General features: G+C 42.3%; 1 protein-coding gene across 2 annotated transcripts; it reads right to left on the bottom strand.

Annotated features, from left to right (window-relative positions):
• Positions 1 to 825: 825 nt before the first annotated feature.
• Positions 826 to 16,776, bottom strand: DDA1 (DET1 and DDB1 associated 1). Of its 2 annotated transcripts, XM_075123353.1 has the most exons (6): positions 16,600 to 16,776; positions 10,597 to 10,677; positions 10,035 to 10,086; positions 9,606 to 9,667; positions 8,265 to 8,307; positions 826 to 7,320 (listed from the first exon to the last, which is right to left on the bottom strand). In XM_075123353.1, exons 1-6 carry the CDS (start codon positions 16,600 to 16,602, stop codon positions 7,259 to 7,261), a joined length of 303 nt encoding a protein of 100 aa, XP_074979454.1. In that variant the 5' UTR covers positions 16,603 to 16,776; the 3' UTR covers positions 826 to 7,258. The 2 variants fall into 2 exon arrangements, with proteins under 2 accessions (XP_074979454.1, XP_048686708.1); XM_048830751.2 differs by having other exon boundaries at positions 826 to 8,307; positions 16,600 to 16,757.
• Between the last annotated feature and the right edge of the window lie 864 nt (positions 16,777 to 17,640).

Raw genomic sequence — 17,640 nt, 5'->3', positions numbered from 1 at the left:
GTTAGATGAATAGGAAGTGTTCAGTTACTCCTTCACTTTCTCCACACCAGTCATGATTTTATAGAACTCTGTGAAACCCCCCATTAGTCATCTCTTTTCCGAACTGAAAAGACCCAGTCTTTTAAATCTCCCATGGAAGCAGTTCCATACCCTTAATCATTTGTATCTCTTTTCTGTACCTTTTCCAATTTGAATATATCCTTTTTGAGATGGGGCAACCAGAACTGCATGCAGGATTCAAGTATGGGAGTAACATGGATTTATACAGTGGCATTATTATATCTATCCCTTTCCTAATGATTCCTAACATTGGTAGCTTTTTTTTAACTGCTTTGTATCCACCTAAATGTTTTGTTTAGGCCAAAAAAGTCAGAACTTTTCATTTGACTGTTTTCATTTTGAATTTGTTGTATTCCAGATTATAAAAGTTCTGTTGCTATAAGAAATGTTTCGTTCAGAACGTTTCACTGCTGTTGCATTCTTTCTGCTTTTTCCCTCCAAATCAAACTTTCTGCAAAACTGGCAATTTCACACAGTGTTTTGATTTTGATTGAACTGGGTTTTCCCATGGAAAATCTTCACTGTTTTTGCAAGCAGCTCTATCAGTAACAGTTCTGTTTTCCATGTGTACCTATTATTCTGTGCACTCACACCCACGGTAAAGTTATGGGACAGAAATATAGCATTTTTTTAAAAAATCAAGCTTGATTTGGGAGTGCAACAGTCACTCATGTACCAGTTTCGGCACTCAGGCAGCAAGCAGTCTCACCCTATTGAAGTAAAAATGATAGAGGAGAAATGGGAAAGAAAAACATTCTAATCCTCTAATTTCTGCAAATTTATTATACACAGTATCAAACATGAAATAGTTTAAAAATAAATGCAAAATCCAACAGCTGTGACATTCAACTAGAACAGAATATTTACAGTCGCTCCATTACAGCAGCCCCTCTATCGCCACACAACTCCTCAGGAGAACACATTGCCCCCTGCCCCACAGACACAGTGTTTGCAAAGAGAGTAAGGGGGAAGAGGCAGAGTTGGAACTCGGCAGGTATTTCTTGTCCACAAGCAGAAGGACAGGCTGTAAGTAATACAGGCTCCAAGGGATACACTGTGTATTGCCAAAAAATCACCCTGGGATTTTGTATTCCAGACAGACTGTAACGGACGTAAAAGCAATTTGGGATGGCTAGAAAGATAAGGCCCAATCCCATACATTCATCTGTTACATGCAACTGACCAAGGAGACTAAGATTAGTCTTAATAAAAAACCCAGTAAAGCCTTTTTAACTATACACATTGCACTAAGTCGTAAGAAACACATGTATTTGAAAGTCCAGCCCAGCTGTACTATGCACGGTGACAGTGCTGATAAGCACCACGGATCATTCCTTCAGATTGCATGGCAGTATTTTCTGCAACTTCTTCTTCTAAGTGAAGAATCAATATCCATTTTTGTCAGGACTCTTCTGCAATCCAAGCTAGACAGCCATCATCGCAGAACAAAGCAGGTGGCTAGCGAGTGAAGTAGTTTACTCTGCCCTCCTCCAACAAGTATGCATGTGTATTTAAATAACTAAATGGCCAATCTTTGCTAGTATCTCAGGGATGAAGATATCCATTTTATACACACATTACTTAGCAAAGCAAGGAAGGAGTATTTGATTACACTGTTAGATCTCCCCCCACTTCCGAAAGGAAGAAAAGCACATTTAGATTTGTGTTATAAACAACCAGCCACAAGATTACAGCACTGGGGTGCACTGGACAGCTACAGGGACCAGTTATCAATGTAGTATTCATAATATGGGAAGCAACGAGCTGGCCAGTGAAAAGTCATGACTATATACTCAGCAAGAGGATTTCCATTCACCCTCAAAACTAAATTTTTTCACGGACGTGAGAGCGCCAAAGCAGTAACTCCAGCCAGATATAGCGCAGGCTAACCTCCCCACCATGCACAGCTCATTGTTAAGGCAGATTCATCCTCCCAGCATGATGGCTATTCTAGTCTGGATGTTCATCTCTCACCACAGAATGCCAATTGAGTTGAAGTGTGTGCTTGTCTGGTAGAGGAGACAAAAAGATAGTGACACACAAAACTTCGTTTGTACACAGGTGGCCTGAACAGCATTAGAACCCAGGACCACAGAGGTGCGGGTTGACTCATGCCATTTGATTTCCTCAACCACCCCACCTCTGCCATCAGTTAATTTTTAGTTGAAAAAAGCAAAAAAGTTTTGACAACATGGCCCTTTTATCCCTCCAGCTGATTAGTGACTCCCAGGTTTACACTGATAAAAGCTGAACTCAGTCATAAAGGATTAAGTCCACCAGGACTCCTCCAAAAAACATTCAGACCTTCAGTAGTAGTTTGCCCTTCTACAGAACCCAAGAATCATCACTGGAATTGCACCAATTTGAATGAAAAGGCCAATCTGTACATATGATTAATCTTTTCACTCACCACATCCAGGCACAGGCAGGGAGCACAGCTTTGCTTTAAAAAAAATAAAATAAAATCTTAGTGCAGAACAAATGGGAAGGTTGGCGTTTGTCCATTCCCACTTTTAAAGTCATAATTACAAAGTTGCTGTCTTGTACAGACCAAGCTCAACCCTCTCTACACCTAAAGGAAATATTCATCCCAATCTTGTAACAAGGAAATTAGAATGAACAGAAAAGTGTAAGTTCAACTCTAATGTTGCTAGTGTGATGTTGAACTCCACTGAAGAATCCACATACATCCATGAACACACAGGTCAGCAGTAATGCAGGAGACAGCTACAAAGCTGTTGGCCTCTCAAATGAGAAATGTAGGCAGGTGGATGTAAAATGGGAGTAATCCAGGGAGCCAGTAATGTGGTTCTAATGAGCACATCCACTCTGCATAAGCTTGCAATTGGCAGTACGGAAGTCAAGCAGCCCACCTGCAAATGCTGCTTTGGTCCCACATTTCTCAGCAAGTTAGTGGTACTAAACAGTGCTCCAAACCATATAAATCTCTAGATGAGATTCCATGACTAAATTCTCCCCTACAAGGAGGACAAGCATACATCTGTGACCCAGCCAAGTGGAGATTGCTGAATGTGCATTCAATATGGTATGAAGGATAGTCTGTGCTTGAGTAAACAAATGATACAGTATCCTTTATTGGGCACCTTGACCAACCTAATCCTCACCTCCCCCCCCCAACCACACATGGCCCACTAAAAACAAAAATCACACATACTTTTTATACATCGGAAGTTATAACACACAAAAGTTACAGAAGACAATCACCAAGAATCCTTCCAGTCAAAGCCATAGTGTAGCATGACTTCCCAGCTGCCAGATGCCAGTCAATAAATCAGGGAAAGAAAAGGCCATTATAATAAGCATAGTTGCAAAAAACAAAAACCACCAAAAAAGAAAAGGACGCATCTCTTTTAAACAGAAAAATAAAGTCACATTAGTGGTATAAACATACTAATGCTAGATGGTAAATGGCAGCTTTGCTTATGACTGAGGCCCATTTGTATGGCCTGTCCATGATATACATCAGCAGCTTCTGCTTAGTCAGATCTATTTTCAAAAGGTATATTCTGAAATGAGCTCCTCTGAAGTAATCCTAGCTACTGCAGAAGCAGATTTAGGATTTTTCCAGCAAGCCCCCAAAATTCTGCCTCAAGACAGGAAACAGTCCAAGTGTTAACAACTGAATTACTGTATAAGGCACAAGAATCATGATGCCTTGAGAAAGAGAGACACCAGCCAACAAGAATCCGGGAGCTTCTAAACCCTGTAGCCCCCCAAGAAGAGCAAACAAAAATCAGTACTTTGATTCAGTAGGCTTAAAACCCCAAGTGACTGACTGCACAAGAAATTTCTTTGAACACTGCAAATAGCATTCAGATTGGTACATAGGCCCTCATCTTCTCTGGAGCTCCAGACCATAGTAAACAGTGTTCAAAGAATTACACGCCACTCTGCCAGGTCAGCCAGAACCACGCTCAGCACCTGGTTCTGAACATGCTTTCAGCTTGTATGGTTTGGTACTTAAGGCCCAATCTACACTACAAGTGCCAGAGGACCAGCGGTTGCCACTGAACCTGGTCACAACACAGTTCCATTTTAGTAGTACTAGTGAATCTTCACCCTGCCCTCTAAAAAGAGTACGTTTACCCTGCAATTAGACCCAAGGCTGGCTCATGCCAGCTGATCGGACTTGTGGGGCTCAGGCTAAGGGGCTGTTTAATTGTGGTGTCGATGTTTGGGCTACAGCCTGAGCTCTATGAACCTCCTACCCCACAGGGTCCTAGAGCCTGGGCTCCAGCACAATTAAACAGCCCCTTAGGCTAAGCCAGCTGTGAGTTTTTAATTGCAGCATAGACATACCCTACCTATGCTAAACCCTCAGGCCCTGTCTAGGCTGGGAAAATAGGTCATAGTCTAGCCAAAGTTTTAAACAGACAGAGGAGCTGGTCGATTCTTCCTCACAAACACACCCTGTCCAGCAGGGTTTTCACAATGTTTCTGATCTCCATTGTAGCTTGGTTTGTAACCGGGTATGGATTCAGTGCTCTTATGGGTACCTGCATTTGAAAACATTTTCAGACTCTAAGCACCAACAGTAGTGTCCCTTACCAGCCTGCCAGTTTTACTCAAAACAGATCATCCTCCCTCAGCAGTATCTCTTTGTATGTCCCTGTGTTTGCTTAGGGAAATGGCTTGAATGTGTACATTATCTGTGTTCAGTAACGTACACAGATAAAATAAAGCAACCAGCAAGTCTGAAGAACCAACCACCCATACAAATAAATAGGGCCTTTGCAGAGCAGATGTGACCACTTATGATCACTGGAATGGAACATGTTCCAAGGGTTTGTTTATTTAAAAAAAACAAACAACTTCCCTTTCAAACTTGAATACCTTTTAAAGTTGCTTACGAGTCAAGGGCGGTGAAGAGAATAAAACCCCTTCAAACACTCCTCTGAAGTCAACATTTGATATCTGGAGTTAGTTTAAGACATCTTTGGTTTTGCCTCGTCAGTCACTAAACTTGTGATAACACCCACTACATCCAGTCTTTGTTAAAAAAAAAAGAAAAGAAAAAAAAAGGCAATGGCTACCATTGAAACAACAGATTTACCCATCACATCCAATCGCACTGAGGGGTTACTAAACAGAGAGACGGCACAAACTTCAATGCTATCCAGTACAGGAGCAATCTGCCTCGCAGGGGAGAGCAGATGCTTGCTAGGCTATTCCTAGGATTCAGCATCCTCTGCACTTCTCATTGAAATAAAGAGTGAAATATGTTCCTGCTAAAAGTCACACTAGTCACTCCAAAAATTCTCTTCTGATCTTTTTGACAAGCTTCTAAAGTTTTATAAAAACTTTGTACAATATACATCAATACTAGAAACCATAAAAATACCACTATGCGGACATATACAAAATACCAGTTAAGGGTCACTAAATCCCAGTCACTTCGTAACAGGATAATCAGAAAGTATTAGAGGAGCTACATATTATACAAAGTGAACAATGTTGGAGAAGTTCTGGATCTCTGTTTAATGTACGATTTGCCTAAGACACCAGATAGTCAGTTGGGTTGGAGGGTTTTCACATGCAACACAAACCCGATACACATGTATTAAACAGCAGTGGAAACATTCTGAACGTGTGGCAGCTTGAGGGTGACATTTTTAAGCAGTTAGCAGCATGGAAACTGGATGGCGAGGGAGGAGGCTTTCAGTTCAGATTAGATAACTCTGACCAGTTGAGCAAGACTATCAAAACTTTCAGTAAAATGCAACAAAGATACCTGTTTGTGAGCATCAGAAGTCCATGCTGCTTGTGTATAGCCAACATCAAAAGCAAAATGCTATAGTCTGATTGAAAGGACACTCAAGAACTTTTGAGGACGGACAGGGTGAGGACGGACAGGGGGGTTTTCCCCCATTGCTCCAGACTTGCTCTCAGGAAACTAAAGACAACTATTTTTTTTCCTCTTTGCCAAATAAATTTTTCTAAGAGCGTGAGAATTGCAGAGATTTTTGGTAAAATAAACAAAAAAATCCTTATTTGTAAGATTTCAAAGGCTCCGCTACCAGCAAGGTCACATTTACTGTAAAGGGAACAAAGATGGGGGTATCGAACAGGATGGAACTGCCAACTCTTTAATGGTACCTCACTCGCTGTAGCAGAGAGGCCAGCAAAGCTCCAAATTCTTAGTAAGGAATTAAACAGCACTTAAACGAGGCTGGAACTCCTGAAATGTAGCTAAAAACACAGCACTTGTTAAACTTTTGTCATCAGCACTACACCCATTTCCTCCTTTGGTATCTTACAAACCTTTTAACATGCCCTTGAAGCTAACAAAGCATTTTCCGTTTACTTCTTGCATTTCACATGCCAGCATCTTTTTTGGCAGCACAGCTCTGGGAAAAGGAGTTCTGTTAAGCTGTAATTGCCAGTCGACCACATAAAATTGTAAAACCATATTTTTGTCCTTATCAACACAGCTGGTGTTTTAACCAGATAATCTGGAGGGGCACTGCTGCAGCAAAACGTAGCTATGTTAAGGGCAGGTACAATTTTAGGTCTAAGTAACTTAACGATCTTCACTGAAAAAGTGAGATGACTAATATTAGAATCAGAGTTTAGCGCCTTGTACATACTTGTAAAAATGGAGCAATAAGCGAGGCTATGTCCTGCTCCTCTTGAAGTCCTGTCTCATAAGATAAACTGTGCTGCTGATGGCTTTCACTCTCATCATGCTTTTATTCTGAGCAAGCTCTGTCCCCTGGTCTAACTGGGACACAGTAGTGAAGGTGACGGCATGAGCCTCAAGTCTTTCGTCTGAGTTTAACCACCCATGGTCAAACTCCCTACAGAACTAGGCTTACTCAGGGTTTTCTAGAAAGAGGCTCACATGGCTTCTGGACTCAGTTTGTTTACAGTTTGCTGATGAGCAGAGATGCTGGGAAAAGAGCAACGGAAGGCAACAATCTAGATTTCAACCTAAAAATAACACACTCAGCTTTTCACATTAAAAGCACAATGGACAGTCAATAGTGAGATACACACACACCTTCAACCAACTATGCTGGTTTCCTTTGACTCCACTTAGACATCTTGAAGGTTTTTGTATTTGGCTCCTACTGAAGATAGTCAGCAAAGGGTTACAGGTGACAGGCACTGAACTGTCATTGTCCAAATGAAAGAGGGTCTGCCTTTAATATAGACCGTAGAAGCTCATTTTGTTCAGCTACTTTGCATCCAGAAGTCCTGGACTCAGCTCGTCATGCAGTGTACGATTTTTCAGAATCACTGGTTGAGAGAAAGGAAATAGCCAATCTAGAGGCCAAGCTGTACCCAATTTGATTCTCAAATTTAACAAACAAGTTTGCAAGGTAGACCTACCAATTCCGTTCCACCTGCTGCCATTAAAGACACTGTTGATCAAATACTCAGTAGGATAAAAGTATCCTTTTTTATTCCAATGGAGAAGTTGCACATACCAGTTCATTCAAGCCAAAAGACTGTTAAAATGTAAGAGCAACCAAAGCAACACACCTGTCACTTGAATTCTCCATGACCATTGATGTGTGTGATAACATATGCTGCCGAACAAAAAACCCACAACCATTCTATCAAGATGACCACGTTTGATAAGATCAGCATAACCCTAAATAACCCCTGGGATTTCTCAGTACAATGCTGATTTTAGAATTAACATTTCAGAGCGGACGAGACCGCCCCCACTCCCCCCAATTACTGCTAGACTGAGTACAGCCAATACAGAGTTGACGACTGTAATATACCAGTGGGCATATGGATCAGAAAGCCTATACCACTGGAATTTGCATGCCGTAAATTCATGTCTCCTCTCCAGGCTTCCATGGCAAACTGGGTTAATTAAGCAACAAGTTTAACAAAATCTGGAGAAGTGATAATGTATGTTTGTTTTTTTTTAAAAAGGATTAAATTTATACCACATCATTTGCTGACTTGTTCCACCATCGATTGCTCCGTAAGTTTTACAGCATAAATAAAAACTGGAGAAAAAATAAATACACTGGCTCCTATGAAGTCTGAAGTGGTTTGGGCTGCATAGTGGAGGGTGGGGGGAAGGGGCGTGGAAATTTACACATTTTGAGACAAAACAGGAAGCGCCTGCAAAATAGTGTAGGAGAGAGCAAGAGTTTAAGTGTCTTCATTCATGTCCTGGCTGTCTGTCCGAGCAATTTTCCGTGGTGGTGCCGAATTCTCACCTTCTATTTCCACTTGCTCTTGATCTCTCTTCTTTGCTGCATTCTGATTGAAGCAAAGAGAAAGGTACATCAGTGAAGTCCTCCACAACATTCCACTCCAGAGACGGCTACATTTCCGTACTGAATGATGCATCTTGCATAAAGAGTTGGTAAAGGTGTTTGGGAGTGAAGATGCTGATGTATATGAACTAGCAGAGGCATCTTCTGAAGAACGCCAGAGTTCTGTCCAAAGCTGAACTATATTATATATTGAATTTTCTTCTAAAATGCTCTCCTGCCCCAGCAGGGCTGCTAAAGGACAATCCTTTGTTCTTAGCTTCTTTTTTACTCCAGGGATCTCAAGTGCTTTATAAACTTTAATAAGACCCTCTTTTTCTCCCATTGCTCTGATTCAGTCTCTGAACTTCTCAAACCTCCCAACTGGCTTCCATCATCACTCTGAAGCACCTCATTATCAGCTTCAGACTCCTGACAACTCTGCTCCCATCTGTGTTTCTCCTTTCAACTCCTCCTCCATCTCTATGCTTTGCCAAAACTTCTCTCAGTTGCTCCCTTTACCCACTCCCAGCCTCCGACCTTCTTTCTTGCTGCTCTGTACCTCTGGAGCAGCCTTCATGTACTCTTCCCAAACACACACATTCTGAAGTTACACCTGCTCTGGGAAGCTTTGTGGCTATGACCATTCCTCACTGTGTGCATCTTGTACTGTACCCACTTGTGCCTGTAGAGCACAAACTCAGAGGCAGGGTGCGTGCTAGGAACTTTTTATAACACATGTACACCTGGCATGTACTATTCATGTGACCCTGTGAGGTAAGCAAGATATAGGATTTTACAGATGAGTACCTGGAAATAATACATTCAAAGGCACCCAGGGAGTCAACAGCAGAGCCAGAAAAAGAGCCCAGGAGTCCTGGCTCCCAGTCTTCTGTACTATCAGTCTAATAAAGGACTATGGTCTCAAGTATAGCCCCAAAAATTCCTCATTTTACAGACAAGGAATTGATGCACAAAGAGGTTAAGTGACTTGCCCAAGGTCATGCAGAAAGTGTGGCAAAATTGAACAGACTTCCCAATTCTAGGCTACTGCCTTAGTCATTGGACCATCTTTCCTCTTTCTAGAATATGAAGAGTGAGAAAGTCTACCACAGATAGAAAATTCGTCACAAGCACCTTCTGGTAGAATTGAGAAATTCAGGGTTGGCTCAGTCTTCCACTTAATTTAGTATCTATGTATTTTCATGACTAATTATAGGCATTGATGGTCACACAGTAGAAGCAACCAAAACAAACTGCACTTTAAAACCAGATACAAAGTTTTACATTAAAAAAAAGTCATACCTTTTTGTCCCATTGCTGATGTAGATAACGCAAAAGTATGTTAGTCTTTTCTGTTACTATGACTGTTGAAGAAAGAGAGAACACACTCTGAAGGCATTTCTAAGAGATAACATTTAAAACAAACTACAGTGACCAAGACTTCATACAGGTTGTGAACCTTTTAAAAAGGAGTGATAGAATCACTGTGGTTTTAATTGTCCTTATAATCATTCAGTAAGGATGGAGAAAAAGATGTGCAAAAGCGTACCCAAAAGTTAAGCAACTGTACTCTTTGGAGGCACTTAAATCTGACATAGATAGCACAAAACAGAAACTTTTTTTTAATAATCAAATGAGATTAATATTAAAAATTTGGTACGTACTCAAACACAAAATAAAAGTTCTAGTACACATCACTTGAAGCTTCAAACACAGAAGGAGCATACTTACTTTGTTCAGATGGATATTCCCTTGTGGGAAGATATACTGACGGTCTTCTGTTCTGTAGAAGTATTAGAATCGTTACAGTGCAGAGGAAAACAAAAAAAACCCCAAAATTTCCACATACAACTAAGGCTGCTGAACAATCCCAGTCCTGACAAGTTCATCTCAACTGCAATGCTATAAAATTGTGGCAATGCAGCATACCACAGTCTCACTGTGCCACGCAGCTGCAAATTCTTCCACATGTAAAAAGAGGTTCATTTATCATATATGTGCCCCAGTGCCACTGGTAAATTAAGAATGGAAAACATGGGGAGGGAATGCCACACAGCTTTGGCTCTGCTGATATTGAATTTTTCTGAAGTACATTAACTTCATATCTGGGAAATCTCCCCTCCTGGGATTCCAATCTCAGATAAGCAGTTGTAGCTCATGATGATACTAGCAATAACTTATTTTAAAAGACCCAAGGCCCACTTAGAGGCCATATGAAGCACCAGTATCCTCTGCAACTCTGTAAGACTTCAAGATCATCTCCTGAGAGATTGCATTTAGATAGAATACTCACCGACGCTTTACATACGGAGTCTGCATGAAATCTACTGAAGTTGCTTTTGTTGTAGACTGGTAAGCCTTTCAAAAAATCTGCCTAAAACGACAGAAGACAGCTTTGGTTAAACAATGAAGCAAGTAAAGAATTAGAATAGTAGACCAGCAAAAAGATCAAGGGAGTTGCATATGCCAATAATGTTTTTTTTTTTTTAATCATTTGGAAGCATGTTGACAGCTACGAGATCAGATATTAAATATTCAGAACGAACACTGGTTTTCTTAAGACAAATCCTGCAGTCCTATGTGAATGTCTCATCTGTATTTCTCCAACCTAAGTGATTTTATGAATCTCCAGTGAAAGGCTTTGCTGTAGCTACATCCATTTTGATATAGAGGGCTTTCTTTAAAAAACAAAAACAAAACTAGTTAATTGTTGGTGCAGTAAGGTCTCATTTTTAAGACTACGATGGTAAACTGGGGAAATCACCTCTTAAGAGGCATAGTGACTGATTTAAAAGGAGGCAATTGTCAAGTTAATCATTTAAAGAAAATTAGTGCTCTTAGATAGGTTAGATTAAAACAAAACTTGAGCTATTTACATTTTTACTATTTATATTGCAAACTCTTTTGTACCTCAGCTTGAACAATGAAAATAGATCAGACATTCTTACTTTTAAATACAAGAAGCTTTGATTTCTTGGCTCATATGAACTAGTACAATGCTGTTACATTTGAGTTGCAAAGTTTCATTAAATTAAAAAAAAAAAAATCACAGAAACATTTATTTTGCTTTCACTTTGCTAAAGTTCTGGGCCAATTTTGACTTGACCGTATCTTTGAGTTTTACTTAGAGACAGACCTGTAACTGCACAATGAAATACTGAATCACTGTGTACTCAGTAAAGCAAAGGGAATAAGTAGGAAAGAATGAATTTGCCCATCCTGTAGCAAGCAGACATCTATCTAAAATATCTCAACAGCCAAAACGCATCCTTAATGCCAACGCTATGGTTTTGTTAGGGCCTGAAAAGTGGGGGAACCTGACAGCGGAACTATTAATCCTCCACCTAATACATTATAGTTGTTCTAAAAAGGGTGTTTACTCATTAAAATGAGCTGAGTTCTCAAACAAGGTAGCTACACTGAGGCAACCCCCTAGAATATACGTAGTGTAAACCTGTCAGATGGAACTTACCAATGCAACTGGCTACACAATATGCACACGAGGGGCCTACTCCAATATAGCTACACCAGTAGATAAAATCCTCGGCACAGAGAAGGCCTAGGATGCACAGTCAAACTGACAGCCATTACTAGATCTGCACAAACACAAAGGAGGCAGTCTCAGGAAGGCAAAAGAACTACACAACCTCTATGGCCTAATCCTGTAGCCCTTGCACAGATGTAACTCCTGGTGCAGGGTCAATGGTAATTGTGTGCAGGATCAGGCCCACAATCCGTGGTTACTTCCATGCAAAGAACTCCCAAGTTCTTGAGTAGGTCTGGTTCAGCCTTCATAGCAGTCAGAGTAACACACTTGACAACAGCAGCACCGCCTCACTGGAAGCATTTCAGTGTAACAGCAGCAGCGGCCCTGAAGAGGCCCTTTACCCACAGTTAACCAAGCTAAACCGATATGGATGGAGGGGTGTTTGTCTTAAAAGCAATAAAGGGGGCAGTATGGTAATCAACTCAGCAGTATGCCAGACCCAGAACCACTCTGAAGCCTCTTCAGTCACAATATACCTAGAGAAAAAGAAAGACTCCTGACAACAGCTGAATTTTTTAAGTAGCAGGAAGCAAGGGGACAGATATCACAAGAAGCCATTAAGTACGCTCCTTGGGGAAGGAACTGTCTTTTTGTGTGTTTGTACAGTGCTTATTACCATGGGGTACTGATCTATGAATTGTAGGTCCTTAAAATAAGTAAGATAGATGAACGTATGAAAGGCCATGAAGGAAAATAGCTAGCCTAAACCCCTATCTCAAAAAACAGATTTAATATCTGCACTGGAGTCATGCCTAGAGGCCCCAGTCAAGGATTAGGGCCCCATTATGCTAGGCACAACACATGCATGTAACAAAGAAACAGACCCTGCACCAGAGCTTACAATAGAAGCTTAATATATTATCTTGTGTAGAATCAACTCTAAAGATCAGAAAGAAGCAGATGATTCTAATGAGCAGAGTTATTCAACCCATTTCACACGCAACAAGAAGATAGAGTCCTTCTGCAATGCTACTGTTGTGGAAGGAGTTAAAAATCTCTTTTAATGGGAACAATTACTTTTCTGTTTGTAACTGTCATAGCTTATTCAAAGCAATAGGCTCCAGTCAGGATAGCCTCGAAGCACTATTTATACTTTGATCTTGTTTTAAGAAAAGTTAACAACAGTAAGGTTTCCAAATTTATGCCCTCCCAAGCTTGCTTTTAGGAGAAAAATAGTCCTGTGGTTACAGCACTGGACTTAAGACTCAACCAAACGGGTCTCAGTTTCCAGTTCTGCCACAGAGTCTTTGTGCGACCATGAGCAAATAACTAACCTCTCTTGCCCATCTGTAAAATGGGTACAATATGACTTCCTTTCTCCCACCGTTTATCTGCCTTGTCTATCTAGCACATGCCAGCTCTTCAGGGCAGGTTCTTGTTTCTCTGTAGAATGACTGGCACAATGAAAGCAGTATCTAAGCTGGTCTTTATTTCTATTCCAGTCGAGCCTAAACTTGTTTTCAGATTCTGCTGTGTGCTCCAACTGTTATGCTGCCACTGATGGGCTGCTTTCTTTAGCTTCTTTCATTTGCCTCCCAAGGTTGGTTCTGATTACAGAATACTCAATCGGAAAGTTTCATGACTGTGAAAAGGATATAGATCCTCTTAGTATTATTCTTACTAACATCGAGGCATATTTCACTGACTTAGCATCCCATTTCACTCTATTTAGAATTGACCTTGAGTTCTTACATACTAGAGCTAGTAAGTATTTGATTGGAATTGATCAAAATTCCCAGGTATGTTTCTTACTCTATTTAGAGAGGAAAATTTTGAACATATCCCACCACAAACCATTTAATTTTGTTCAGCCTTTCACTGCACTTTGATGCAAGAAACTGAATATTTGCACCATTACATTAGGCTAGGCCGGACAGAAAAGCCTTTGAACTGAACTCAGACTATTACTTGGCATATAACCAAAAACAAAACAAAACAAACAAAAAAAAACCCCACCACACAACAACCACCCTGAAAGTGTAATTATTTTTAAATAATATTTTACACTACTTCAGGTGTTTAATAAGCTACAGCTCAACCCCCGTTTCAAAAATTGGATACATTCAGGCAGACACATTTCAAGGATTCTGCAAAAGGAAAAGTTGGGTCAAGGTGCAAATGTAGAAAACCATTTCTACAAATAACTGTATTGTAAGAGACCTGACCAAGAAGGAATCTATCAATAATTGCAACTAGTCACTGTAAAAAGAAAAAAATTAAAGTTTGTGAGAGGAAAACTGTACTTTCTAATCATGAAGGAGCCCAAGTCATCAACACGTTTCTGTAGCACTCCTTAACTTTACACAAAATATATAGAACAAAACTAGTCATTTTAGGAAACAGTGTCAGAAAACTGAAAAACTTGTCTTTGCTCTGATGAGTCCTAAAGTAAGACTATCTACATAAAGAGTGAGACTACTGGGCCTGAAATGGGATTGTATCACATACAGCATATGTGCATAAACATGGATACTTTCCCCCTCATCCATTAAAAAGCAATCATAGAATATCAGGGTTGGAAGGGACCTCAAGAGGTCATCTAGTCCAACCCCCTACTCAAAGCATGACCAATCCCCAATTTTTACCTCATATCCCTAAATGGCCCCCTCAAGGATTGAACTCACAACTCTGGGTTTAGCAGACCAAAGCTCAAACCACTGAGCTACCCCTCCCCCCTCAATGTTGCTTCCCCCCTGAGAACCATTATAAGTACTTAAAGATGAGGGCTAAATATTTCTCCGAGATGCAAAATAAACTCCTTAGCACTGTTTTGGACAGGGTGCAAGACAGCTTAAAACAACAGTTTTCAATTATTCTGCCATGCCCCCATTCACACATTATACATTTTGTACAAATGCCATTTAAACAGTGAATCAATTATTGTAAAGAACACAGTTGGAATCCATTTTGACAGAGGGCAATAAAACCTTATCAAACATCCAAAAGAAACAGTTCTTCCCTCCTAACTCCTCCAGAATAAGTGGGGGTGGCAGGCACCCTAGTTAATTACTTTCATGGCAATGTATTTCTAGGTGCCTACTAGATTATGTACAGCTGTCCCCACATTTAAGCATCTCGTCTTATGAGAGTCCAAATATAGGATAAAGGCATGAAAATCACACAGGATCTTTTGTTAAAGGAATAATGTCTGCAGATTTTGTTTCATTGTTCAGCTTCTCCAATTAAAAACAATAAATGCGAGACAGACACCAGACTTGTGCAGGCCAGAGAATTACACACCTGCAACAAGGAATCTAGCTAAAAGAAAAGGAGGACTTGTGGCACCTTAGAGACTAACCAATTTATTTGAGCATAAGCTTTCGTGAGCTACAGCTCACTTCAAAGGAATCTAGCTAGTCATTTAACACTACATGCAGCACCATGATATCTTAGCTCTAGGCTAATGGGAGCAAGCAAGAGAGAGCTGGAGTTTCCCTGGTTACTAGCCACCACACTATTTTTTCCCAGGGCAGAAGTTATTTGAATGATTCAGCTCCAACACCATGTGAAGTGTTTACTGGGCAACCACCATTATGGAGATATTAGCACGAAAACAAAAGTGATTCTAAAAAAAAAAAAAAAAACTTTTCTATCTCAGCTTTCTGCCTCTCTCTTTTCCTTAGGACAAAGAGGGAAAATGCCCCGGCCAAACCAAAAGAGCTGAGGAATGTCCTGAGAAGTCGGGAAGTGAAGCAGATCCTCAAATTTGAGGCGCTTCTCCATTTATTTTAAGGGAAGGTGACATAGCAGGAACCCCAGATGCAACTATGACTAAGCTGCTGCCTGGAGAGTCTCTCCCTACTTTCCCCACTGCTATTGCTTTGAGGAGGGAGGCAGAGACAAGGCTGCATCTGCCTCTCCCATGTCAGCAAGACCCCACCCCCCCAAGCAGTTTCCCGAGACGGTGACCAAAAAAATCCCATTACGGCTGGAGCCCGCAGCTCTAAGCGGAGAGATGGAGAGGACATCCTTGCCCCAGCCCCTCGACCCTAAGGAGGGAACGCAGCAACACCGCTCAGCCCCACCAGGCCCCCGGGGGCGGGGAGAACCGCAGATGCAGGAGCCCCACCCCCGAGCGCAGCCACCTCAGGCCTTCGGGAGAGATCACTGGCCCCCTTCCCTGCTACGCAGGCCCAGGGAGGAAAGACTGAAGCCCTTTTCCTAGGCAGGGCCACACGGCTGCAAGGGAAGGCGACCAGGGGACTCCAGCCCCTCCCCCAGTCACGCCCCGCACCCCCAAAGTCACCCCTCTCCCCTGAACAAGCAGGCCCAGGAACTGCCGTTGGGGGAAGGTGGGAGGGGACCGACACCCTTCCTAGGAAAACCCATGGGGGGGGGGGGAAGAGGCCCCTGGGTGCCGGGGCTGCCCCAGCCCCACCTATCAACAAGGGCCTAAGGTGCTGGCACGGGGGGGGGGGGGGGCGTTGCAGGAGGGCGAAGGCTCTGCCCCGAGAGGGGAGGCCCATAGCTGCTGGGGGGGGGGGGGTGTTCGCCAGGGCGGCTGCAGCTGTCTCCCCTCCCCCCGAAGGCCCCAGGGCGCCCGCCCCACAGCCCAGCCCGGGGGGAGGGGGGGTCCGTGGCGGCCGCACCCCATGGGAAGGGGGCCCGTGGACCCAGCCTCGCCCCACTCAGGCTGGGGGCGGGGCCCTCTCCCCGGGAGCCCCCATGGCTACTGAGGCTCCAGACCCAGCACCCCGCCTCCCCCACCCGCCATTTTGTATCGGGGGGGGGGGGGCACAAGCCACCTACCATCTTCCCCGCCGCTGCCTCCGCCGCACGGCAACTTCTAAAAGCCCACTCCTCAGCCTAACTTGCCTCCTCGTTCGCACCGCCCCTCCGCCCAGACACGCACGCTCCCATTGGGTGGCTCTGCCCAAGACTGCAGGTCTATTGGCCACCGGACCTGTCCCTCCAATCGGCCTAGAAAATAGCCCTTTAGGTTGCGGCAGGAAATGCCCGCCCCGGCTCCTAAGGCTCGCGGGAGGAAGAGGAAAGGACCCGGATGTGGGGGCCGGCCGCGCTGCTTCATGGGAGCTGTAGTCCCAGTAAGGAACACCTGGCTTCCCACTTCCCATGAAGGAGGCCATTGACTGCTGTCAGGATCAATAATAATTTATGGCTCATTATTAAGAGAGTGACCAGATGTCCCTTTTTTAAAGGGACCATCCCGTTTTTTTGGGACTTTTTCTTACATAGGCATCTATTACCCCCCACCCCCATCCCATTTTTTCACACTTGTTATCTGGTCACCCTAGCAAACAACTTAATAATAATAATGAATAATATATATTCAACAACACTTGATAATTAATCAGTGATTAATAATCAGTATTCAAGTCATAATTAGTCAATTATGAGTTACTAATTATAATGAAATAACCTATCAGTAATGGCTTATAACCACTACCATTTAATCAAACTTAGCCATAGATTCCAAACAGTAAACATTAATAACCAATTTGAGTGATTATGATTATGAAATATTAAGTAACTGATTATCAAGCACTCATAATTAAGAATTCATTCATTAATAAAGCTCTGCTCTTGCAAGCTGCTGTCCCTGGGCAAACCCTTGTATCCACAAAGTGTCCTGTTAAGGGGTGCAGAGGTCTGCCTGGGTGAAGCAGCTTGCAACATGGGGGCAAAAGTCAAGAATATTTAATCATTTCTAATGAGTCACAAATTAATTATCTCTGAATAATCTATATGAGTTATTTGTATAAGACCCAAAATGTGTTAGGCAAATTGCAATACAGACATGTAATAAGACAGATCCCTGCACCAGCGATC

The sequence above is a fragment of the Caretta caretta genome, chromosome 25 (assembly GCF_965140235.1).
Source record: "Caretta caretta isolate rCarCar2 chromosome 25, rCarCar1.hap1, whole genome shotgun sequence".
Classification (NCBI taxonomy): Eukaryota; Metazoa; Chordata; order Testudines; family Cheloniidae; genus Caretta; species Caretta caretta.
This window is presented reverse-complemented; position numbering and strand designations above follow the sequence as displayed.

Excerpts from the sequence above, each read along its gene's own strand:
- DDA1 (XM_048830751.2), bottom strand. Across the intron at positions 10,087-10,596 it reads ACTCCGTATGTAAAGCGTCG|AACAGAAGACCGTCAGTATA; the intron begins GTGAGTATTCTA and ends ATACTTCTACAG. Across the intron at positions 8,308-9,605 it reads ATCAGCAATGGGACAAAAAG|AATGCAGCAAAGAAGAGAGA; the intron begins GTATGACTTTTT and ends TGCTTCAATCAG.